The 27,245-nt window shown below is 35.5% G+C and overlaps 1 protein-coding gene across 6 annotated transcripts; it reads left to right on the top strand.

Annotated features, from left to right (window-relative positions):
* Window positions 1-1,084: 1,084 nt before the first annotated feature.
* Window positions 1,085-27,109, top strand: LOC115218539 (organic cation transporter protein). Of its 6 annotated transcripts, none has more exons than XM_036508284.1 (11): window positions 1,085-1,489; window positions 7,940-8,044; window positions 10,978-11,053; window positions 11,349-11,722; window positions 11,854-11,957; window positions 15,399-15,553; window positions 18,812-18,980; window positions 22,057-22,326; window positions 23,024-23,238; window positions 24,490-24,605; window positions 24,654-24,807. In XM_036508284.1, exons 2-10 carry the CDS (start codon window positions 7,988-7,990, stop codon window positions 24,600-24,602), a joined length of 1,533 nt encoding a protein of 510 aa, XP_036364177.1. In that variant the 5' UTR covers window positions 1,085-1,489; window positions 7,940-7,987; the 3' UTR covers window positions 24,603-24,605; window positions 24,654-24,807. The 6 variants fall into 6 exon arrangements, with proteins under 6 accessions (XP_036364177.1, XP_036364176.1, XP_036364175.1 ...); XM_036508283.1 differs by lacking the exon at window positions 24,654-24,807 and adding an exon at window positions 26,450-27,109 and having other exon boundaries at window positions 1,094-1,489; window positions 11,854-11,953; window positions 15,395-15,553; window positions 24,490-24,598; XM_036508282.1 differs by lacking the exon at window positions 24,654-24,807 and adding an exon at window positions 26,450-27,109 and having other exon boundaries at window positions 1,097-1,489; window positions 24,490-24,598.
* Window positions 27,110-27,245: the final 136 nt, after the last annotated feature.

Consider the following 27,245-nt stretch of genomic DNA (forward strand, 5'->3'; position numbering starts at 1 on the left):
TCAATACTACAGTACTTCAGTTTATTACTTCCTTGTCGTCCCGAAGTCAAAATTTTTCTCTTGTCAAATTTCCGGTGTTACTGAGGTGTATGTTTAGTTTTTAGCTTGACCATCATTTTTCTTTTTATTAACAAAAAAAGAGAGAAGGAAAGAAAATAGTGACGGTACGATTGATTGAGCCAACGTTTCCTTCATTTTAATGGTGGTGGTGCCGTTTTGAAAATAATTTCAGGACAATTATTTTCAGATATTTGTGGTTCACTTAAGGGATGTCATTTTGTCTAATTATGTCGTTTTGATACTTTAATTACTGATTCATATTATCACAAGAAGAAAAACACAGAGCTGATAATTAAAATCATCGGGTGAAAAGTAAAGCGAGCGAGAGTAGTTATTTCCTCTGCATTCCTTTAATATATAGGTGGTAAGACATATACTATAAAGTAGAGAAGTACGAAGACCGCGATATCTTATCACCGGTATACTTCACTTATGGGACACCGTAGGGAAGTGTGAAGGCCGCTACATCTCATCACCGGTATTGTGCGGTCCAAGGTGAAAGAGAGTTTATACTTCAATTATGGGACGCCGTAGAACAAAATGTAAGAAACAGGATTAAGAGTGGCTGTGTGGTAAGAAGCTTGCTTCCTAACCACGTGGTTCCAGGTTCATCCCCACGGCGTGGCCCCTTGAGCAAGTGTCTTCTACTATAGGTTCGGGTCGACCAAAGCCTTGTGAGTGGATTTGGTAGACAGGAACTGAAAGAAGCCCGTTGTATACACACACATACACGCACGCACAGGCTCGCACACACACACACACACACACACACACATTTATGTATGTGTGTTTGTGTTTGTCCCCCTGCCATCGTTTAATAACCGATGCTAGTGTGTTTATGATAACTCCGCCCCCGCCGTAACTTAGTGGTTCGGTAAAAGACATTGATAAAATAAGGACTAAGCTTACAAAGAATAGCTGGGTCTGACACACGGTTTCGTTTCTTTTACGAATCCGGCCTGCTGCTTTTGTAATGTTAATAGTAAATAATTAATTAAGTTTGCATATTATAATTCTGATCTATCAAAGGTTGTGAGTTTTTGACTAACTTTGTCGTGCATCACTGAATACTGATTTCACCTGAGCTGTCTGATGCATTCACAGTTACAGCTGTTAACACTAACCTACATAACATGCATAACCTGTTATATACAAGGCCATGCAGCTATTCAATTGATTTCACCTTCAACAAACTTATCGACGGACTGAATAAATCCTCAGCCAGCAGTTTGCACTTTTATTTCAGTTGAATGATTACGATAAACAAAACATTTTGTGCGATGCTGATAGAGGTTGTTGCGAGTAGGCAAGTGGGAGAAACAGCAGGGAAAAAAGAAAAGAAAAGAAAAATACCCTATAAATATCATTATTCTGTGACCCGGATGAAAACATTCATATGGTTTATTACAAAGTAGAATAGAACAAATCGGTAAATATAATGACTTTGTTTCTGTAGAAATTCCTTTTTAAAAAACAAATATTAATGGCTTTAATGACAACGTGTCTTTGTAAACACGTTAACGTCTAACGTTACGTTTGTCTTTTCACATATATTTGCATACACACCTATACATGAGCGTACACTAACACGAACATACAGTTACTTAAAAGTGTGAGTGGAAGCGTGTACAGGAGAAGAAATACTCAACAACGAAATTTAGGTGTTTGGAATAATTATCTTAAATGAAAGCAAGTGTAAACAAAAATGTTTACAGTTTACATATATGAAATTATTGTTCGTATTGTCAATGCCACGATCACTATACTGTATTCATTTGACGGTGTTATGTACACTAGTTATTTATTTATACTTTGCTGGTTTACAAAACGTGGAAATTATTTAATATCGTTTGATGTTATGGGATCATTAACAGTGTATTGTTATTATTTATGTTTTCAGTAATATTCTGCGAGCTGGCAGAAACGTTAGCACGCCGGGCGAAATGCTTAGCGATATTCCGTCTGTCTTTTCGTTCGGAGTTCAACTTCCGCCAAGGTCGACTTTGCCTTTCATCCTTTCAAGGTCGATAAATTAAGTACCAGTTGCATACTGAGGTCCATGTAATTGTAATCTCCTGGGCTCCTCCCTCAAAAATTTCGGACCTTGTGCCTAAAGTAGAAAAAAATATTCTGCTAGCTACTACTACACCGCAAGCTGAGCTGTATCTCCGTGAAGGTGAGATGTGTTCGCATATATATATATATATATATATATATATAAAGATATATATATATATATATATATATATATATATATATATATATATATATATATGTATATATAAAGATATATATATATATATATATATATATATATATATAAAGATATATAAAGATATATATATATATATATATATATATATAAAGATATATACATTTATATAAATTTGTTCTAGTGTCTGTTTAGTATTTCTTATGTGCTGAAAAGTATGTGTAATGTGAGTTAGTAATTCCTTTGTTGGGTGTGTCTGTGTGTTTTGTTTTCGCTGTGTGTTTTATATTTGCTACGTAGATTGTGCTGTGTGGAGCGACAACTGTTTAACATGTAATCTGATTTGCTGCTACTAGATCGCCGAATATTGATTTTGTAAGAGAGCGGACTGGTTGAGTTGCACTATAATAAATAGCGCGTGTGAGATTTCTCTCGTTCTAAATAGAGCTGTGTGTAACAGAGCAGGATATGTTATTGCTCAATAGATATTTTTTTATTATAGTGAATCTACTATTAATTATTAGGACTAATTAATAATAGCATTAATATCAATTTCAGTTTTATGTCGCACATCTTGCTAGCTTCAATTTCACTATACTTTGACAACGGCTTCATTCATGGTTATGTTTTCGTTAGGTGTCATCATCCTCCATGTAACATTCCCATTCACCACGGTTCGATGGTTGTTATGTATGATACTTGTTATACGTTTACGTGTAACAAATGTGATGCAGGCTTGTCGCTTCTTATCCGTTTCCGCGTAGAAATATCGACATTTTACTCAACTAACACAGCAACAGGCTCGACCGCAGCATACGCTGACGTGGTAAGGCTGGACGTCCGGAAATCATGTGACCAATTGATTACATTTCACTGGTTGCACGGTCCGCAGTTGATGTTTCCCAGTATTCCATTCTTAATATTATTGGTCGCTACACATTGTCCTTTTGCATCCCAAGTCAAACCTATTTCTACTTTACAGCTCAGCACATACCGGCTACTGGTGAATTTATCTCTTACTTTCTTTCCCGCCTCTTTCCAAATATCAGTCTTGGAGAAGATTTTACTCTATTTTAAAAAATTATTTCTGATTCCTTATCATTTTCTTTTTGTTGGGGCACCGTTTTGAAAGGGTTAGTCGAACAAATGGACCCCAGTACTTATTTTTATACCTGGTTTATATTTAATCAGGTATTTTGACAATCCCCTCAGTTACGAAGAAGTAAACAGACCAATACCAGTATTTGAGATGGCAAACACAAATTCATACACTCGAATATATACAAATAGATATGAGTGTGTATGTGTGTATGTTTGTATATATACATACAAACATACATACATACATACATACATACATACATACATACATACATACATACATACATAAATACATACATATATATATATTTATATATATATATATATATATATATATATATATATATATATATATATATATATATATATATGTATGTGTGTGTGTGTGTGTGTTTTGGAATTTTTGGCGAACCAGCGTTTCTGATTAAGAGAAAGTCTTCTTTGTCCCCATTCATGTTGCAGACCACTATCAAGGTCACACGGTCCTTTGCCGTCTTAAAGCCCCTCACAGTTTTCTTGCAACTCTCGTTGAATGTATTCCCTAGTAATGCACGAAAGTAGATCCCAGTTTCATCGGTGTTGTAGATGTCATGTGTCTGATAAGATTTCTACAGAAGCTGCATGGTTATCTCACGCAACTGATGGGCTCCATCGATGTCAATTTCAGCTGCATTACCTGCAAAATATGAAATGTTTAGTTTGTGTTCTCTGCAGAGAAACATGTGAACTAGTGAACTACAAAACTTACAGAGAAAAATGTGAACTAGGGAACTACAAAACTTGCCTATTAGAACCGTACAAGAGGTTTCATGTCTTTTATGTCAATAGTAAAACCAACCTTCGGATGCTTAAAAATCATGTCCAGCAGCTTGAGCAATGGTGTTGGCTTTGTGCATTAGGATTTCACCGTTGACGGGGATGTTTCTCGAGCGAAGAAATTGAAACCAATCGTAGAGAACACGGTCTGTCTGTTGGTCCTTTTTCCTCTCGTTAGCGCTTTCTCTTTGATGAACAGCCATCGTGTTCTTTGGCACGAAGATCATCCTCATTCATTAGCAAAATCTGGAGCAGACTTCTTGAAATTCCCAAACTCTGTGCTGCTTCACGCTGAATTATTTTCCCTAGAGCTTTGTAACATTATAACAATTGAATCTTTTCTGCCATAAATTTGTCCTGGCTCTCTCTTTTCATTTTGAACATTTTGAAGAACTTGTGTGCGTGTGTGACCGCCTCTCTGCACGAATAACGAATGACGTGGTTTTTCGCCAGCAGTCAGGTGGTACATATAATGAATGAGAAGGGTGTGTAATTTTGACAAGAGGTGTCCCAGAGCCTACTTTTTTTGCATGAATAACAGCTGCTACATATTTATTTCTATATTTTTGGATGATGGAGTGTACCACGTGATAGCTGGTTGACTGTGGCTGCTGGAGTCTACCAGTCATTATTTAATAGCGAAAAAAACCCAAAAAACAATTCATTCGTTCGCTGCCACTTGTTGGCAGTTTAGGAAGAAGCACTGACAATTAGTTTTATTAAGCGATGGTTTGGATTTATTAGATATATATATTTATATATGTATATATACGACGGGATTCTACACAGTTTCCGTTTACCAAGTTTATTCGTATTGCCTTGCTTTGAATTAAACACTGTAAATTTGATTGAATGTGACGAATGAAATACCAGTATCAAATTTGGGTTCATGACCAGCAATTGTATCGACATATATATATATATATATATATATATATATATATATATATATATATATATATATATATATATATATATACATCGTCTCAGCTCTGATTCCTGCAACGTTGTGTGTTGCAGGAGTGGCTGTGTGGTAAGTAGCTTGTTTACCAGCCACATAGTTTCGGGTTCAGTCCCACTGCGTGGCACCTTGGGCAATTGTCTTCTACTATAGCCTCGGGCCGACCAAAGCCTTGTGAGTGGATTTGGTAGACGGAAACTGAAAGAAGCCCGTCGTATATATGTATATATATATATATATATATATATATATATATATATATATGCATGTGTGTATTTGTGTGTCTGTGTTTGTCCCCCTAACATTGCTTGACAACCGATGCTGGTGTGTTTATGTCCCCGTTACCTAGCGGTTCGGCAAAAGAGACCGATAGAATAAGTACTGGGCTTAAAATAAGTCCTGGGGTCGAGTTGCTCGATTAAAGGCGGTGCTCCAGCATGGTCGCAGTCAAATGACTGAAACAAGTAAAAGAGTAAGAGTAAAGAGTATATATATATATATATGTTTTCTGATATACATACATAATAACAGTTCTCTTATATACAAAGTCACTTCAAGGTCATGGATTAGAGATAGACGAAATTTCGTGGAAAGGACAGCTGGATTGTATATATATATATATATATATATATGCCGAAATAATTTGTTGGCCTTTTATATTCATTGTTTGTTATATAATATTATGTTATGCTATATTATATTCATCATATATCATGTAATATTATAATATAAATAAATTTTTGGATTATCAATAGTATCACTCTATTTAATCTATTTCTTTGTCTGTTTGTCTATCTATCTATCTATCTATCTATCTATCTATCTATCTATCTATCTATCTATCTATCTATCTATCTATCTATCAATCTTTCCATCTATCTTTCTAGCTCTCTATCTATCTATCTATCTATCTATCTATCTATCTATCTATCTATCTATCTATCTATCTATCTATCTATATATATATATATATATATATATATATATATATATATATATATATATATATATATATATATATATATATATATATATATATATATATACACACATGTATAGAACATATTTAAATTCTTTCAGTAAGCTAAAATACAAAAATTCAGCGACACTAGCTAGGTCTCTATATATGATCTAAAATTAGAAAATATTAATTACACACTATCTTAGTCTATTATAAATGAGGTCCCTCGTTACAATACGATTATGGGTAAATGTAGAATGTACATATAAAAATCCTACACTATCCTTCGCCCATATAATTGTAGTGTATTAAATAAGTTTTCGTCTAATTATAGATATTACTCTGCTTTCATGAAATTCTATAATACAGGATGTACTCAATAATTAGCCTCAGTAATTTCTACTTAATATCTTATTATCTGTAAAATATAAATTTCAATAAGTTTTTAATAACATCAGCCCTCATAAAGACCTCCATTATTTGCATATATATATGAGTGTGTGTGTGTGTGTGTGTGTGTGTGAGTGTATATGTATGTATATACCTATTCTTCAATATAATTTTGCGATTGCCTCCCACCTGGGCAATGCTCTGAATGCATATCTTCCGTGGATATCACTTTTTCTACCCTGACGAAGGATACATTCTCCGAATATGGATTTCAAGATTCATTAATTACCCGGAAGAATGAACCCCAGAAAAGGCCGCCGGAATATCATAATCTAAAATTGTAACATGAAACCTTATTAGAAACCTGTTATTAACTTTTCCCTATCTTTTCAAATCTTTAAAAAAAACGTTCTTATCTGTATTCGATCGGAGGCAGCCGTATATCGCACTCATTGCGACGCGACGAATGCACGGTGCCAAATGGGTCACTTTTGCTATTATCACTGTCTTTCTACACTCATATTCATATACTTATATATCTATATACATTTTTGATATTCCTATATTTTTCTATGTTCGATATATGAATATATGTCTTAATTTTGGACGAATTTTATCTTGATCAAATCTGCACACATATGTGTTGATAGTGGTTTGCCTAATCTTAATTTTTACCTTTTATGTTTTATACATAACGCTATATTAGAAGAAACTCGCGTAAGGTGCAGTGCAATGAGGCTAAACCTGGAACTGTGTGGTTGAGAAGCAGATTTTCTTTTTACCGTACCGCCCACGTCTGCGTCAAAAATTGGTGAACGTCCTAACAACAAAGGAACGTAAATTTTGACAACATAGTTTTATAATTTTGTTTTCACATTTGCTCTTTATCCAATTATTTATTTTATATGATGCAGCAGATAATAGGTACTGGGATGGTTTAATTACGTTATCTGGCGATTGGTGTTTCAGTGTTTCGACTACAAATGATGACGATATTTTATTATGGTTGAATATTTTATGTTCTACTTTCAGAACGTGCTGGAATTGTGTCGATTAGTCAAACTAACTCCGTCTCATTGGATATTGGAAAATGTTGGCTTAAAATTTTGGCACGAGGCCAGTAAGTTCAGGGGAAGGGATAATTCGATTACATTGATTCCAGTGTTCAACTGGTACTTATTTAATCAACCCCGAAAGTATGAGAGTCATAGTCAACCTCGATGGCATTTGAACTCAACGTAAAAACCGATGAAATGGCACTAAGCATTTTTGCCGGCTGAGCTAAAGATCTGCCAACTCGCCGCCTTCCTTAAATAAATAAATATTAATTTGATAAAAAACCCCATAATGTATAAACTATTACTGCATACTGTGAGTAGACTTTGATATATTTTTCTGATTTATCTGATGCTTTTCTGTTGTTTTTTTCTGCCTGAAGTATTCCAGGTAAAAAGAATTGCAATTTCTACAGAGACTTTATTTTAAAATGGCTGAAGAAGAAGAAAATCAACTGAAATTAGAAAACCAAATGGCTACACGTAAATAAATATTTATTCAAATTGGTATTTGATAAAACGTTTCTATGAACTAATTACTGTAATACTCATCCGTGAAATAATGTAATAATTCTTTAAATGTCTTTATCTTTAATTTACTTGCTTCAAGGCGTCGAGCTGGCAGAACCGTTAGCACGCCGGGCAAAATGCTTAGCGGTATTTTGTCTGCCGCCACGTTCTGGTCCACCGAGGTCGACTTTGCCTTTCATCCTTACGGGGACGATTAAATAAGTACCAGTTATGCGTTTGGGTCGATTATATCGACTTAATACGTTCCTCAAAATTTGAGGCCTTATGCTTCCAGTGGAAAGGATTATTTCCTTGCTTCAGTCATTAGGCTGCGGTCATACTGGAACAACTCTTTGATGAATTCCAGTCAGACGAACCGACCTCAGTACTTACTTTTTAAAGCTTGGTGCTTATTCTATCGTTCAATTTTACCGAACTGCTAAATTATATTGACCAGCATAGTTTTCAAGCATTGCTAAAGACAAACACAGACAAAACCCTCTAATATACATTCCGCACTCCCCACAACTTCTCACAAATATATAAAGTGTTCGTGCTAAATTTGACCCTTTTCATAATAGCAAAAGAAAAGAATATCCCATACAAAAATAAAAGTATTTTTAAAATTCAAAGAACTATTGACAAAATCATGATTGGGAGACAAGTTAACTCAAATTACCCGCCGTCGGCTATCACAACTGGTTCAAAACGGCTCCAGAACCTGGCGCATGCGTTCCTCGCTGGTTAGATTTGCGAACATCTCTTTGATCTTGACCATTAGCTCGGCCTTGGTGTTGCAGGCAGAACGGTTGGTCCCTTTTTTTATATTGACCCATACATAGTAAATTATGGAATTATAATCGGGAGCGTTAGGAGGCCAGAAACTGGGGTTTGTGAAGTCCTTTCTCCGACAACAACTTCTGAAGCTTTTCAAGGGTATGACAAGGTGCTGAATTTTTCGAACTGAAACGTGGTCTTCCATCAGCAACCCTCTCCGGCCAGAGTTTGAGCACGGTCTCCACCAGTTCCACATATCGGTCTGAATTGAGCCTAAAACCTTACTCAAAGATGTGGGTCGGTATGACGTTACCTTCACTGGAGACACAATATATCAATATATCAAATTGTTATATCAAACTGTTTCTGAAAAAACAGTGAACATGAATAATCGCCGTATTTAGCCCGAACACCTTGTATACATATACACATGCATACATACGTATGTACATACATATATACATACATACATACATACAATATATGTATACGACGGTCTTATCGACTACCAAATCCACTCACAATGCTTTGGTCGGTCCGAGGCTATAGTAGACACGCAGTGGCACTGAATCTAGAACCATACTGTTGGGAAACAAACTTCTTATCCCATGCCTGTCCCTCAGTATATTAAGCTACGAAATGTAGTGTCTAGCTTTGTTCTGGTGGATTTATACGTTTATTCTTTGTGATTTTCTTCATTTAGTAACAAAATAAAAATGAATTTAAAATTCAATAGCTGGATGATATTTTGATTCCCAATTTGAATGTTATATCTTAACATTATCTTTTGCGAGGAATTCACAAGATTTATTACGTATAATTATTAATATTCTCCTCTGCATTGATATTGGTAAATAAGAAGCCACAAACTGGAGTAAAACACATATATGACTTCAGTAAATCTCTTCTACATTTACCATGGTGTGTCGTACCCTGTGCTCACACATTTAATTATAAAAGTGACACTAGTGATTAAGGCTGTAGAACTAAATATAATATCCAAGCATTGTTTGGTCCCTTATTTACTCCCGGGCAATGATTTTCAATCGCGATTCATATGACCATTGCGGGCCCCATATAAAATTTTATTGTTAAAAGTTATGTACAATAAAATCGGTTATACTCGTGCAATACGCAAAATATTTCAACAATTGATTTTTATACAGTTCCTAATAACATTCAGTTATAAAAATATACAATTTTTTAAACATCAAAATAGCTATGGGGATCCACTGAAGTAAAACAGGAATCAAAAGAGGTCCTTAGGTATAAAATGGTTGAGAACAACTGCTCTCCACAGAGAGGAACTACACACCTACTTATGAAGTCCTGATGCTCACGATCGACTATACATAACCAACTATTTCTTTGTATTGGATATTGAAAATAATGTTATAGATTTTTCTTTCTTTGAACTTTCATTGTTAGTAAAATACCAGTCAGCAGTGTTGATTTACTTCTGTAACTAACTAGATTTATAGTTACGCTTAGTATATTAAGAAACCTTTTACACATTTCCACTTAATATAAGTTGTATATAATAAATCATCCATGTAATAACTAAGTATATGTATTAATTAGACTACCCGTGACCCGTTAGCTCACTGGGTAAGTCTGAGTTTCCCAGCAACGGTGTTTTGTTTCGTGTTTTTTATCCCTTTTCCACGTTATTTCGCATGCTTTCAACGAATCTGACATAGAATTCACGCATAAATGGCTCCTTTCATCAGAAAACGAAACATTTGGCTGCTACTTTTTGCACGCCCTGCAACAACGTAACAGGTGTTTTGGGTCCTTTATTGGAAATAACTGTTACGTGGTAGCAAACATGCTAGAAATAGCAGCCAAATTTTGGGAGGTGAGATACTTTGAATGCCCTCGAAAGAAACCTATGGAAAAAATATTTCACACAGAGATTACATTTTCACTTTAAGATATTTTGTCCACCATAATGTGTCTAATGGAAAGGTTAGAATATCTGCCCTATCAGGGTTAATTTATTTTCGGAGTATTTTCCCATTATGCACGCACCGTTTTGGGTATTTATACCACTAAACCACGAATATTTCAAAAACCACTGGTCCGATTTACGCGAGACTTGCTTTATACTGTTTGTATTCACACTTCAGCGGCCCTATACTTTGAATGTATTTTCCTATTATGTGCCAGTTTGGCTGTGAAACATTGCAAGCAAGCAAGCAAGCTAGCAAGCCAGATTGAAGTTCATTTTTAATATATTACAGATTACTTTTGTAAATTACCGTGGTTACTAAGACATTTACTTGACACATTTACATTCTACCTGACACAAGGTAGTTCCATAAATAGCATACAGAATGAGAGCTAATCACCTGAAGAGTTTTACATATCAGACCAGTCTTTCAACTGAACATTTTCATTTTGATATTTGAAATAGTTATTAATCCGAAACATACCATTTACTTTTGTAGAGATTACAACACATATTGTATAATTTTTATCATACAAATTGTTTTCCAATTTCAGCTTTATCTGATAACGATATTACAAAGCTTATCGAACAATGTGGCACATTTGGACCCTACCAGCGCTGGTTGTACACTTATATTATTATTGTGGGAACTTTGACAATAATGCCAGCAATGAATTTAGCTTTTATCAGTGCAAATGTTCCCTTCTTATGCTACCCACCAAACTTTAATGCTTCGTTAATTCCTGCAAATCTTACAGAGAATGAATATTTACAAATGCTTCAACCAGACGGCGACAGTCAATGTTCTGTATATAACAATAGTTTCACTGGGACATATTATACAACACCATCAAGTAATTCATCTAAACTACAGTGTTCTTATGGACGGAAATTCCTGACAGAAGATTTTTCTACAATTGTAAGTGAGGTGAGTAACCCAATCAACTAATTGCTGTAAATCAATTAATTACTGTAAAACACTTGAGGTTTAATTTCAGTATCTTATATTTTAACATAAACCATTTAATTGCATCTATTTTAATTTGTTTCTTCTCACAGTTTGATTTGGTGTGTGAAAGAAAATGGTTAAGATCCACCTTGCAGTCCGTTTATTTCGCTGGTAGTCTTCTAGGAGCAATTATATTTGGTGTTTTATCTGACAGGTAACGTGTCTTTCATCATCTTATTATCATATACTTTTTTTTATGGTTTATTTTAATTAAAAAATTTCTTCTTCCTTGTTTCATTCATTTGATTGCGGCCATGCTGGGGCAATGCCTTGAAGAATTTTAGTCAAATGAATCAACTTCAGCACTTTCTAATTATTTTAAAGCCTAATGCTTATAATATCGGTCTCTTTTACCGAACCGCCAAGTTACGGGGACGTAAACGCACCAAATCCGGTTGTCAAACGGTGGTGGTTGACACACACACACACACACACTTGCACACACTTACACACACAGGCACACACTTACACACACATGCACACACTTACACACACATGCACACACTTACACACACATGCACACACTTACACACACATGCACACACCTACAATAACACACTTAAACACACACACACTTACACACACAATCTTACACACACACTTACGCATACACACTTACACACACACACACACACACACACACACACACACACATCACTGATCTGTTCATATAATCTTTTTCCTTTATGGTTTTATTTTACCAATTTCTACTTATTATTTCTATTATTTGCACTATTTCTTGTTTGTATTAATTTTTGTATCACATATTCCTATACGAAGCACCACATACCACCACCCATCTTCCTCTCACGCACGCACACACACATACGCACACACGCACACACACATAGCACACACGCACATACACATACACACGAACGCACACATACCTCCACACAAACTGTTCAAACACACAGACCTCCACACACAAAACACACACAAACGCACACACATACACAGATATACAGACATATACACGCACCTACATACACTTCCACACACACACGCGCAACAGAGTAACATAGAGATAAATACACACACACACACATTTATTGAGAGAGAGCGCGACAGAGTGACACGCAAAGATAGATACACACACATCCATACATGTGCACACACATGCACACTTTCTCACTCCGTCCATGCACACAGGCACACACACACGCACACACCCATACACGTGCACGTACACACATACATGGGTACACACACACACATACACACATTACCACCCGTCCACGCAGACATGCCAACACACACACACAAGCACCCTCACCCATTCACACACCCTTCAGACAACGCACCAACACGCCACCTCACCCCTCTCTCCCTCTCACACACGTACATACGCGCAGCCACTCTCACCCATTTACACAGCCACGCCCACCCATTCACATACTCGTCAGACAACGTACCCACAGCCCACCTCACCCCTCTCTCCCTCACACGCACGCACATACACACACCCACGCCGGCACACACATGAACGTACATATACCTCTACACACACATAGTTACATACACGCACACATATACATACATACATGAACGCACACACACAGGAACGCACATATACACCCACACATACATACACTTGCACACTCACTCACTCGCACGTACGCACACATCCCAACAGGCACACAGGAACATACATACATATACAGTGAGAGATATAGACAAAGTGATACCGAGTGCGAGACACACATACGCACCCATGCATATTTTCACACATACGCACATTCCCATTCCATCTACGTACACGTGTCCATGCCCACCCATTCACACACCCTTCAGATTCTTCTAACTGCCTCTCAGATACCCTTCAAACTGTCCCTGATTCGCTACTGACAATTCCATCTACGCACACGGGCAAAAGCACACATACACACACTGCCACAACCACTCAAACACACACCTGTCACTATAGCTGCTGATCTCTCACTATTACATTAACACACACACACACTGATCACTCACACACCACAAACATATGTAAACAATTAATACCGCACACCGCACAATTACAGACACACACACACATTTACCACCACACTCACACACGCTACCACGCACACACACATATTCAGTTACTGCCATACTCACACAAACACACTACCATACACAAATACATTATCACATACACACACAAACATGCAACCCCCACACACGCGCGCGTGTATACACAGATACCAACCATTCTTCACACTCTCGTGTCTCAGAAAGCACATACTTCCGGTCATTTCAAAAATGTAACTACACGTGGACTGGTGGCGATATTTTCTCCTTCTTCCTTTTCTTTTGTTCTTTCCTACGTCACCTGTAAAACAACCACTCTTTCCATCTCTGAGCGTCTTATTAACACTTTGCATGTGCTACGCCCTTGTATTTCCTTGTATTTTTCCCGTTCTTCTTTTTAATCAGCTGTGTGGTAAGAAGATTGCTTCCAAACCACATGATTCCAGGTTCCGTTTCACTGCGTGGTACCTTATATATAATCTTATTTGAAGAAATAGATGCACGATTGCTACCGTGATGTTTAGAGATTCGCGTATTCTATTAGCATTCAGTCTGCTTCCAGTACAATTATTAAGTAACTTCTATACTAAGTAGTACAACTAGTTGTGAAAGCAGAGCAAAAGTAATATAGAAACATATTTATATCATTAGTTCCTACGTACGTTTCTGCGTTATGGTTGCTCGGAATGGTTGTTATGGAATGTTTCAAGAGCATCAAGAGCATCAGGGGGCTTAAGCAGTACGGGCCATCAGAGAACACTTTATTGCATTAAGTTACAGTGAACCGGGGTCAACAATTGGTTTGATGGAGAGGCATTTTATGTCGTATGAAAGGGAAATAGAACTAGTGCAGCTAGTTGGGAAAGAAACAAAGGATTTGGAAAGAAGAGGGGGGAAAGAGTGAAAGACAGACAGAGAAGAGAAAATAAAGAAGAGAAGGAGAGGTCAAGAAGAAAGAGAGGGGAAAGGAGAGAGAGAGAGAAAGAAGAGAGGGGAAACAGTAAGAATCAACTGTTATAGTTGTCAAAATTACTTCTCTCTTTCTTTTTTTGAAGAGAGGAAGAAAGAAGGAAAATACGAAAGACAGCTGTTTCTAAAAATCGGTAAAACCGACCAGCTATGTCCACTCAACCAGAACGATAGCCCTATCCAAACAGAAGCAAGAAAAATATTCCGAGCAATATATATTGCGGTATTTACAAGAATTTTGAGTTGCTGCAAACATTTTAGTCATTGAAAAGGACACGGTTTCGAGCGACGGAAACTTTGACACCACATTAAAAATAAATGATCAAGCGAGGTTGAATGTCTTCGAGTCATTCTGAATGCCAATTTATGTCTTCCACGCGGCAATCGCTGTATGCATTGCATAAAATAAGTAAATAAATGAATAAATGCGTATGTGTGTGTGTGTGTGAGAGAGCGAGAGACAGAGAGAGAGAGAAAGAGAAAGAGAGAGAGAAAGAGAGAGAGAAAGAGAGAGAGAAAGAGAGAGAGAAAGAGAGAGAGAGAGCGAGAAATGTATTCCGTGTTCATATAAATAGTTGAAGATTTAAAATTTTATTTCTGTCTTTCACAGATTTGGCCGAATACGCGTATTTTTATTGGCAAACACCTGTATAGTCATCTGTGGAACTGGAAAAATCTTCATACCATCATTGATAATTCTTATGATGCTGCACTGTATTCAAGCCAGTGGTTACACGGGAAATACAATTGCTTTATATTCACTGAGTAAGTTATTCTCATAACACAAATGTGTGTGTGTGTGTGTGTGTGTGTAATCATTAATTTAATCAAGATATCCTGAAAAGTAGCCGGCAGTATAAACCTCGCTTGGAGTTTTACCACTTCTGAGGTTCCGCCAGCTAAGAAACATGTAGCCCGGATCTTACCTACTCCATTTCGTAACTCTCTCTGTCTACATATGTATACATACCTACGTACATATATATATACATACATACAAACATAAATAAATACATACGTACAAATATATATATATATATATATATATATATATATATGTACATATCTTTTTATCTTTTACTTGTTTCAGTCCTTAGACCGTGGGCCATGCTGTGATAAGATATGAAAATTACACTTCAGTATAAAAGCTTAGTGTGTATTCTTTTTGTTTAAGACTAAATGAATTCAAATTTATAAATTAGATAATGGCTATAGACCAAAATACAATCACAACCCTCCACAAAAAGGCGAAAGTAATTCTGCTATAACAAAAATGCTTAAAATTAACGGAACAACCGTCTGGAAAATTTTGAGGAAATTTCAAGAGACTTGTTTCACCGCTGATCGACCTGGACGTGGCCGAAAAGAAATTCGCGGATCCCTCCGCTCATCAAAAGTACCAGAGAAAAGATACGGCGAAATCCTCGTCAGAAAACTGACTGCTATAGCAAAAATAAGGCGAACATCGATGTATCGAGAACTGAAGAAGGATCTCAATGCCTCTCCCCACCCTATCTTCATGAAGATCCACCACCATGAGCTCCCGAAAGTTTATAACTCCATGAGACTGGAGAGAATTCGTCTTATCATGCGTCAGGTTACTAAAAGCACGCTGTCCAAACTTGGTATTCACCAATGAAAAAGAAATTTGACATCGAACAGACAGTAAACCACCAGAACATTCCGACTTTGGAATGTCTCCAGTCCCTTCGAGGGTAGACACATGAATCGACGTCAAAGTCCACTGTCAGTTATAGTTTGGTCAGCTGTGACAGCTACTGGATGGTATCCTCTTGTTTTTGTGCCCTCGGGTGTTCAAATTAACACCCAGTGATACATTAGCGACATTCTCGAAGCCGAACTGCTCCATGAGCACTTTCAAGGCGCACCTTGGAGCCTCCACACGACTCGGTACCATTACACCGCTTCAAACAGACACAACACTGAATTCAGAAAAAACATTCCCTCGCTCATATGCAAGGATGTATGGGTTACAAGAAACCCCGATCTTAACTCGCTGGATTTTTCTGTTTGGTCCATTTTGAAGACGAGGGTCTTGAGCAGTCCTCATACTTCACTTGACGCTCTGAAGGCAAAACTGCGCCAGGAATGGGTTTCGATTCCGCAAAAACAGCTGCCTTCCGCGTGTGAAGCATTCACACCTAGAGTTAAGGCTGTGATTACAGGCAGAGGTGGATATACCGAGTAAATATGGTAGTGTCACAATTGTGCTTCCTTCACCATTGCATTGCAATTCCCGGACCCGAAATGTAACAATATTTTACTTTGGTAAAATTGAAAAGAATCGATTGCCTTAATTTTGGGACATTCTGTATATATATATATATATATATATATATATATATATATATATATATATATATATAATATATGTACATATATATATATATATATATATATATACATATATATATTATATATATATATATATATATATATATATATATATATATATATATATATATATAGTGTGTGTGTGTGTGTGTTGATGTGTGTGTAGATGTATGTATATATATATATATATATATATATATATATATATATATATACACCACACATACATATATGTGGGGTGGGGGTAAAATGTGTAAATAGGAGATATGGAATTGCGCAGACACGGTTTATTGCATAATGATACAATTGTTTTATTTGTAATTTACCAGCAGATAATTGCTGAACTATTCTTATATAACATGTTAAGCACATTCCTCTGCAACAGCATTATTTTAGCAACGTTGTCAAATGAAGACTTCTCAGATATGAAAGCAAGATGTTTGCTAGATTAAGCCATATTCCACAGAATATATACCCAAGCTCAATGAAAATACATAAACAAACACCACTATATCGTTAGTCACAAGTGCAATTTAGCCAGTCAATAAAATGAGTAAATGAAGAAAACAAATATTATATACAAATAACAAAAAATATAGATATAAATAACTAAACAGGGAAAGCATTTCATTCTTTGTACTTAACAATAATAGCCAGTCATCGCCAGGAGTCTGCAGGCCATCTAAACAGATCGGTCTGCTTTTTTTCTTAATTGATAGTAAAAAATAGATGTAAAGCTCACCTACAGTTTTCGTACACGACATTCATTAGAAAAGCGAAGTGTTATGCATTGCAGAAAGAAGTATATTCTCGCACACACCGACATATACATGCAACAAATAGAGGGACAGGAACTATAAAAAGGACGTGTCATTTGTGGCCTTCTTTTATCTGTCAAGTTTCCAGATTGTCCTTACAGTTTCGGGCAGTTACACTTAAGACTGTTCAAATCTGGTTGCCCCCTCCCCACCAAAGTCTAAGCCAAGAGCATTAGACTTTTTTGTAAGAAAGCAAGAGAATGCGTACGATAACAAAGATAAAAAACAGAGGACATGTTGCACAATTACAAATAGAAGCAACAAGAATATAACAACAGGTGTCTTTCGACTAATGAGGACGAATGAAATTGAGCAGGCGTGTATAGAGTGAAAGCCTTGAGGCAGATGGAGTAGAGAGATATTGGCGGTCGGCAATCAAGCTAAGAAAGATCATGATTGGCCGAACACCAGTCACGTGGAAGGAGCAGAGAGATTGAAGGAATAGGTAAAGAACGGGAAAAAGAGGGGAAAACCAAAGGGACAAAGAGAAAGGTACAAGGGAGATAAAAGAGGAGGAAAAGTAGGGATTGAAGAGAGAGCCAAGAAATGTGCGAGAGGGGGAGCGAGAAAAAGAAAAGAGGAAGAAAGTATGAGGGGGCTAAAAGACAGAGTAAAAGAATCGCACAAAACTTAGATAATACATATTTCCACGTATACATATATCTATGCCACATTCGCACAAACACGCCTATATATGCTCTCATCCTAAAAACAAAAAACATACGTGCTGGTGTCTATTCTTTAACGGATTGCCCCAGCATGGAGGTAGTGTAATGACTGAAACTAGTATAAGATACAAGATTAATTATTTAAACATACTAATTATATTCAATTTGTGATCCTTTTTCAGCTTTGGAATTTACTTCCTCAAAACTACGTACCCGTATTAGTTTTGGGTATATGTGTCTCTATCCAGTGGCAGCAATATTTGTAACAGTGCTGGTGTATTGTATCCCTGACTGGCATTTCTTAGAATTGACGGTGTGTCTACTGCCTGCAATCAGTTTTTTCATTTGGATGTAAGTATATTTTAGTTCAGCCATTTTATTGTTCGTTCTTTGATTCTAATCAAGAATATTTTCAGTAATTTTCTGGTAAGAAATTCAGAAGAATAAAATAGAAAAGAAAAGCTCTGAAATTTATCTTCATTTTTGTTTTTAAAGAAAGCAACATTTATATTTTACCTTCAATCTTTTACTTGTTTCAGTCATTGGACTGCAGCCTTGCTAGGGTACAGTCCTGAGTGAGGTTTAATAAAGGCAACGTAAACGAATCAACACGGATTGTCAAGTGGTGCAGGGACAGAGATATAAAGACACACGAAAACACACACACACACACACACACAAACACGCACGCACACACACACACACACACACACACACACACACACACACACACGCACACACACACAACAAACAAACAACGGGTTCTCATATAGTTTCGATCTACCAAATTTACTCATCTGGCCCTAATCGACCCGAACAAGTGCCGCACATTGAGATTGAACTCGAAGCCACGTGGCTGCAATGCGAATTCTTTAACTACGCCCGTATTGCCTATACACTTCTCCACAAAATGTTTTAAAATTCGACAATTTCCTTTTATTAATTTTTTGTTCATCTTCCTTTTTGATTACATTTGAAAGATGTATTTCTGCTGGTTTGACTTAGCTTTTATTATCTTGTCTTATATATACGACAAGCTTCTTTCAGTTTCCGTCTACCAAATCCACTCACAAGGCTTTGGTCAGCCCGAGGCTATAAAGTAGAAGACACTTGCCACGCATTGGGACTGAACCTGGAACCATGTGGTTGGTAAGCAAGCTATTTACCACACAGCCACTCCTGCGCCTCTTATCATTTTCATAATTTGCATTTATTTATTTTATTATAAAAGCAAAAAATCACCAATCACTCGCCTTCCGAGTTTCGTTTTCCGTACAGTATGTGGGATTCTTTGTTTACTCATCTGCGGTACCCTGCGTATTTTCTTTTCATATATTTTAATTAATGTGTTATGCAGTACATTACTGTACTCTATTTTTATTTATTAATATATTGATTTATTAATTTTTAGGCGTGAAAATGTTTATTTTATCACAGAAATAATTAAAATCTAAAAAAAATATATATAATAACCTACCGGCCGCAAAACCCACAATATACCGAGGAGTCCGCGATATAAATTTACATATATTAGCCAGACAAATCCGCGATGTACTGAGTGCGCGATAACTGAACCGCGATATGGCGAGGGATTTATTATATTCGTTAAATTTATTCTCCTGTATTTTCCATTCTACGGCTCATACTATATATATTACATATACTAGTGTACAAAAGCTTATAATTTCAATTATTAGAGTAAATTTCTAACATTGCAATATTTTTCATCAACATTGGCCGATAACAAATGCATCACTCTTTTCTTGTTTAGTTCGGCCGTTGTATGTATTGACATTTGCGACAATATTTTAATCGTGGAATTGTTTGTTCCTCCTCTTTCTGTTTCTAACTAAATGTATTTCGAAATAGACCTGAAATAACACTAATTAACATATCTAAACGAATGAGTGTGTTGTTTTAATATAATTTTAAATATATTCCCGTTAACTCGATGCACGTCTTTATTATTCGCGCTACCGATTGTACATTGCTCTGTAACTATTTCTTTTGGCAGTTTCTTTTTTTATTTAAAGGATACATAGTGATGTACTTCATATGTATCTAGACAATTCTTATTCAAAACGACCCAATCTTGAATAGGAGAGGAGAAAGTGTTTCATTGTAGCTCCAGAAAAAAGAAATAAAAATTCATACCTTAAAACGTATTCCTGTCTTAGTAAAATTTGAATTGAAGAATATGTAAACATAGAGTTTATAGCCGGACGAAGAAGAAATTTGACACGTGAAAGAAATCAGAAGTTTAAAATAGATTTTGACTCCTGCTGACAGAGTCAAGTATGGTAGTCACTTTTTTCAGAAAAAATATGTCATGTGTACTGTGTGAAGCAGAGTGTGTCAAGAAACCTGACACAGAAAACCAAATACAATGTTAAGCTAAATATTGGTTTTTACCTTTAAGTGAAAAAGTGATCTTCTTGTAAAGGACATATACTCTTTTCAGCTGTAGATTACATGCTACTAAGTGTGAGTCACACAGTTTCTATTAACCAATAAAATAGCTGTCTTGGTACCATCTTGAATTAATGCATGATTTTCATCATAGTCAAGAATACTTCTTTAATATGTTGACCATTCGTCGAATCTGAATCTGCAGTTGAAGGAATCAGTCGAATAAATATGACAATATATTCTACATAATGCTTTGAGTACTTTTTGTCCAGATCGCAAGCATAAGGGCCAATGTTTAATCCCACTGTATGATATCTTCCGGTGATTTTACCAGAACTTCGCTTTTACCAAAGATTTGTGATTGCAGTGTGATACATGAAGACTGTGTGGAAGTCCACCCAACAGATTGTCTCTAAAATTCTAAACATTAGCTTTGTTCCTCATCTTATGCTAATTCTATCTTTCATTTAGATTACACCTGACTTTTGCAAGAGAGTAGATATTTCTGTTGACCTAACAACTGTATACTCATCGTCGAAACGGACACGGAAATTACATACATACATACATACATACATACATACATACATACATACATACATACATACATACATACATACATACATACATACATGCATGCATACATTCATACATGCACACATACATACATTCATACAACACGAATCCTTAATTCATACGCTACAAATGATCATGGTATCTATAAGAACTTAAAATTTAAAGGGGGATAAACAAAATAAGATGCTTCCCTTTACAAACTTGCTGTGAAGTAGGTGGCCAGTTAAAATTAACTCTAAACTAGAAAGAGAACATACATACATAAATATGTATAATGTGTGAGTGTGTGTGAGTATGTGTGTGTGTGGTGTGTGTGTGTGTGTGTGTGTGTGTGTGTGTGGTGCATGTGTATGGTTACTATGTCCAAAGCTATGATCTTCATGCCTAATATCTTACAAGCAAATTATTTTTCGAGCTCGTCTTTTTTATCGATCATTTTCAGATTTCTCCCCGAATCTCCAAGATGGCTTATTGGAAGAAAACGTTTTACTGAAGCAAAAGCACTTTTTCAAAAAATAATGAAGAAAAATAAAAAACAATGTCAGGATTTATTAAAAGGTTTTCCAAATAACGAGGAAGAATTGTCATTAAAGAACAGTTTTCATGAAAATATACCCGAGAAGAAAGTCTTATCTCAAAAGAATTATACTTTTATTGATCTATTTAGAACACCGCGGCTTGCAATTACCACTGTGAATGTTTGTTTTAGCTGGTAAGATCTCTTAATATTTTACATGTCTCTTTGAATGCTTTTTGTAATAATATTACTATAAATGTTTGAGGGGATCTAGAATTTATTTTAGAATAAACAGTGTTAGGGAGCGGGAGGTTATAAATGATTTGAAAGACAATAACAGGATAAGAGAGGCGTTGGCCATTGTAATTGTATTGTTAACTGTACATTCTGATGAATCCATGGGTTGTTCGATGCTTATTGCAATCCGGAATCATTATGTGCAAGAAAAGAGCGTCTTGCACTGGGGGAATAGCTGTTATTACCACTGATTTTCTACAGAGTATGGATAACGACAAGCAACACGATGAGGGGAATAGCTGCGAATCTCATTAACGGTGTCAAAGATTTTATAAATACACCTGCGGATTATCAGGTAGATGGAGGTATAAAAGTTTGTACTATTGTTTAGTGAAGACTATGATAAGGTGGACATCTCTGATATAGTCTTCGTTTACAGTATGTCGAATCGTTATAGATACATAGTGTAGGTATATAAATATACCTACCTACCTACCTACATACATACATACATACATACATACATACATACCAGCGTTTCACTTAGAGATATGTTTGAAATATTTTCTGATATTTTAATGCTAATGCAAAAGTTGCAATACAGGTGTAAATAACATAAATTTGGTCACATGATTTGTAAGATATTCTTTTACAGGTTGGTCGCCAGTATGTTATATTATGGAGTGACTCTTCATTCCGTGGACATGGCTGGAAACCGCTATGTAAACTTCCTGTTGTTGGCATTCGTGGAATTTCCTTCTCATTTAACTTCTTTCTGCTTGTTTAAACGTTTTGATCACCGGAGGCCCATTTGTTTCTTTCTGATGTTCAGTGGATTAAATTGCATCGTGTCAAATTTTGTAACCAAAGGTAATGTACATCGCATATTTTATATTTTATATACATTTGAAACCAGTATCATATCTTATCAAAATAAGCTTAAAATGCAAGTATATTAAATCGTAAAGACTATTGCAGAGAAAGTTTCGTATCGAATCACAGAATGTATTCACCATAATGTTACTAGATTAAAATATACCACGTGATTGCATACATTTCCTGCGCAATCACCAACATACAATCAGTAACGCAGTGATGTTTTATCTTCTGTCAGTTCATTGGTCAACTGTTGTATCTTTATTATTTTTATTAAGCAATAATTATTCATTTGATTTAATAACATTATTCATATGCTGAATGATTTAAACGTTAAATTTTGGACAATGGGACGAACAAAATGATAACTTTGTAAAATCATGATCCATCATTTTTTTTCGTCCTAAAAATCTTGAACTGAATATTTCTTTCCGGTAATGCTGCAAAAGATCCTCAAAATATTCGTCTTTAATTAAACTAATATTTAATTGATTTGTATTATATAAGGTATGAACATTTGAAACCCTTCGATCTTTATAGCCAACAATTATATTTGTTTTACAAATTTTGGTTAGGTGCCAAAAGACACATTATAATATTAGATAATGCGACTCAAATGTGGAACTACGGATTCCAGAATGAGTAGTAAACGGTGTATGTTATAAATGATAGAGATACGATGTGCATCCAGAAGGTCCGAGACATTTTCAGGAGAGGAAGTTATAACTGTCCAAATTTACTGTACTTTTAGTAATCATTATTATTATACACCTAATAAGCTAACTTGCCGAATTTTATTCGAAATTAAAGGGGACGGCCATAACAGTAGTTTGAAAAGCCCCTGCTAAAAACTGCTAGTCACAATTTCAGTCTGTTAATGAACTAATTGACAAAGATGGGCATCAGAATCGTCCCTCACGCAGTCTACAGCCAAGATATTTCTTCCTGTGACTTTTGGTAGTTGCTCAAACTGAGGAAGAACCTCAGGAACAGCCGTTTTGAAGACATTGAATGGAAGGTTGTTGCAAGGGTCCTGGACACCTTCCATTTGGATGTCTCCCATTGGGTCTTCAGAAAGTGGCAGAAGCAATACAAGAGATACATCGAAGTCAGAGGATGTTACTTTGATGGAGATTAGCGGTTTGTACTTTGAGATTAATAAATGTCTCACCTAAAAAGTCTCAAAACCTCTGGAATGCACCTTGTATATTGCATTATCTAAGCTTCTATTTTATTGTATTTAAGGTTCATTCTGGTTTCCTCTGATCCTGGTCGTTCTCGGAAAGTTTGGAATCGCCTCGGCATATGGTTCAATTTATCTCTTATCAGCAGAATTATTTCCAACAGTTGTGAGGTAAATGTTGTTGAAATTTTTTTGTGGAAAAATGAGAAAAGATAATGTTTCAGAATTGTTGTGTGTCTTTGCAAACCCACTGTATCTCTTAACCTCTCACGACACTGAAATGTAACGGCGTGTTTTGTCATCTCACTCTTTTTAGAAACTCAATATGGTGCCGTGTTTTACCTGTTTTACCAGGAATTTAACTTTTCACCATCTCTCTCCTCTTTGTTTCTCTCTCTCTCCTCTTTGTTTCTCTCTCTCTCCCTTTCTCTCTCTCTCTATCTATCTCTCTATCTATCTATCTATCTATCTATCTATCTATCTATACATACATACATACATACATACATACATACATACATACATACATACACATATATATATATATATATATATATATATATATATATATATATATAAATATATATATATATATATATATACTACATGTGTGGAAAATTCTGTCTTCGGGTGGGTTTGTTTGTGGGTTTGTTAGTTAAATCCTAGTACTTCATTTTAGCGACTTTTATGAAACTTGACACTTGAGTGGAACTCACGTCTGGAAACCTAGTGACAAACGCCCCTGGAAGTGGTCCTTATATCTATTACTTATAAGTGATATATTTTATTTTAAAGATTTTAAATAATCCATTCGGGATCCCAAATATAGCCAAGGGAAATGACCCATACATCTTCCTAAATTATTTGGTATAAATCAAATTGAGTATGCTTATTTCTTAGTACTTGAACTGTGATTTTCGTAATTTATCCACTAAATCGCTTAAACAAGTAAATAGTATTTTCCTAAACAATAGCTCCACTTATTAGTTAGTGACTTATTCACGAATATACCAACATTAGCGCCTCTGAGGCTACTATTCTCTGAGAATGCACAAAAGCCCTTTTCAGAGTTATTTACTTTGAATTATTATTGTCTCATATCTCATTAGCCTGTTATTACGTAACATGCTTCACGAATTTAGTATACATACCTTATTAACATTTCATCCTAAGTTCTATATACTCTGCGAATGTATTAAGTCCCTTTTCGGGGCTACTTTATTTGAATTCTTACTATCGGGTAACTAATTTCATGTTATTACATAACTGACTTCACAACTTGGGTATTCATAACTTATTGGGAATTCCTAGGAACAAGATCCTGTGTAAGACAGTTAGATATTCTCCGTAAATGCACAATAACCGTTTTAAGGGCTACATACTTGTATTGTTATTATTGGATTAGCGAAATAAGTATGAGAACGGAACCAAGAGATAAACCCCGCTTTCGCAGGGATTACCGGGTACATCAATTAGTATATATATAAAAGAAAAAATTATATCCTATCAGCATATTCAATCTTTTTTGTTACTTTAAGCCATTATGCATATGCATGTATGTGTATGCAGATGTTTATGTGTGTTTATATGAGTTTGTATGGATGTGTATGAATCTAATAAACGCATATATAAGTTTGTTAATCTTGTGTGTATATGTGAGAATGGATAAGTATACCTGTTAATCTAAATGTATTTATATATGTCTGTATATGTATGTATGGGTGCGTATGCTACTTTACTGGTCATTCTAATGGCTTAAAACAACAATAAAGATACTAAGTACAAATAGGATATATGTGTGAATAATTAACGTTTAATAATATTCCAGTGTCAAGCTATTTGTATTGATGGATTTCTCAGCAACGTTGTCGCACATTATTATGTCCAACAGCCTTAGCATTATTCCTTGTATTTATCTTCATTTCTCTTTATGTGACTGAATTATTAAAATATATGAAAGATAATCGAATCCTACTAAAAATATCTCTATAATAATGTTAATTATTCTGTGTTTTTTTTCAGAGCCAACGGATTAGGTTTAGCTTCGTTTTTTGCCCGTATCGGTAGCATAAGCGGACCTTTCATACTTCAACTATCATCCTATGTCAAATGGCTTCCTCTAAGTATCTTCGGCCTTTTGGCAGTGATAGCGGGATTACTGTTGCTGTTATTACCAGAAACAAAAAATAGAGATTTACCGCAAACATTTGAAGATTTGGACAACTGGAAGAGCTGATATTGTGGTAAAACAAGAAACTTTCACGATGGAAATAAACGTAGAATGCATCCGACGACAAAATGTATCGGAGAATTTCAGTTTCAAAATTCGTCCGCCCTTGATATTTTACTTTTAAAAATATTGAAGACAAAATCGATTGATTCATTGTTAATTTGTAACTCGTGTTCGAACGTTCCACATACTGACTTTTACTTACATGATACAATGCAACGCAGTAAGGGAAACAACTACATTTTACTTTCATTGTTCTGAAAAATGGTTTGATGGAACCTTGATGGCAATATATCTGAAAAGTGGGCTTCGAAACTATATATTATAATGGTATTCGCCAATCATTTATCGTATCTTGCATTTGAACATTAATGTTTTATATAATTCATACAACGATGGTGCCATATATAAAAAAACAAAAGGAATATATTTTCTTTTAGTTCAACTTTGAATTCATTTTGCATTTTCTCTCATATTATCACATCGACACACCATGGAATCTGTCTGCTGTACATTTATAAAATATTTTCTTTTGTGGGAGTTTAAGAAAACATGCTGAAATTCTAGAATGTGAAGTGCTAAATATAC

This window comes from Octopus sinensis, linkage group LG13 (assembly GCF_006345805.1).
Source record: "Octopus sinensis linkage group LG13, ASM634580v1, whole genome shotgun sequence".
NCBI classification, from domain to species: domain Eukaryota; kingdom Metazoa; phylum Mollusca; class Cephalopoda; order Octopoda; family Octopodidae; genus Octopus; species Octopus sinensis.

What these genes read in the sequence shown, in the direction of transcription:
- LOC115218539 (XM_036508283.1), top strand. Translation starts at nt 7,988, where the DNA reads ATGGCTGAAGAAGAAGAAAATCAACTGAAATTAGAAAACCAAATGGCT. An exon ending in TTTCTACAATTGTAAGTGAG is followed by an intron (nt 11,723 to 11,853) that starts GTGAGTAACCCA and finishes TTCTTCTCACAG; the next exon opens with TTTGATTTGGTGTGTGAAAG. An exon ending in TATATTTGGTGTTTTATCTG is followed by an intron (nt 11,954 to 15,394) that starts ACAGGTAACGTG and finishes TTTCTGTCTTTC; the next exon opens with ACAGATTTGGCCGAATACGC.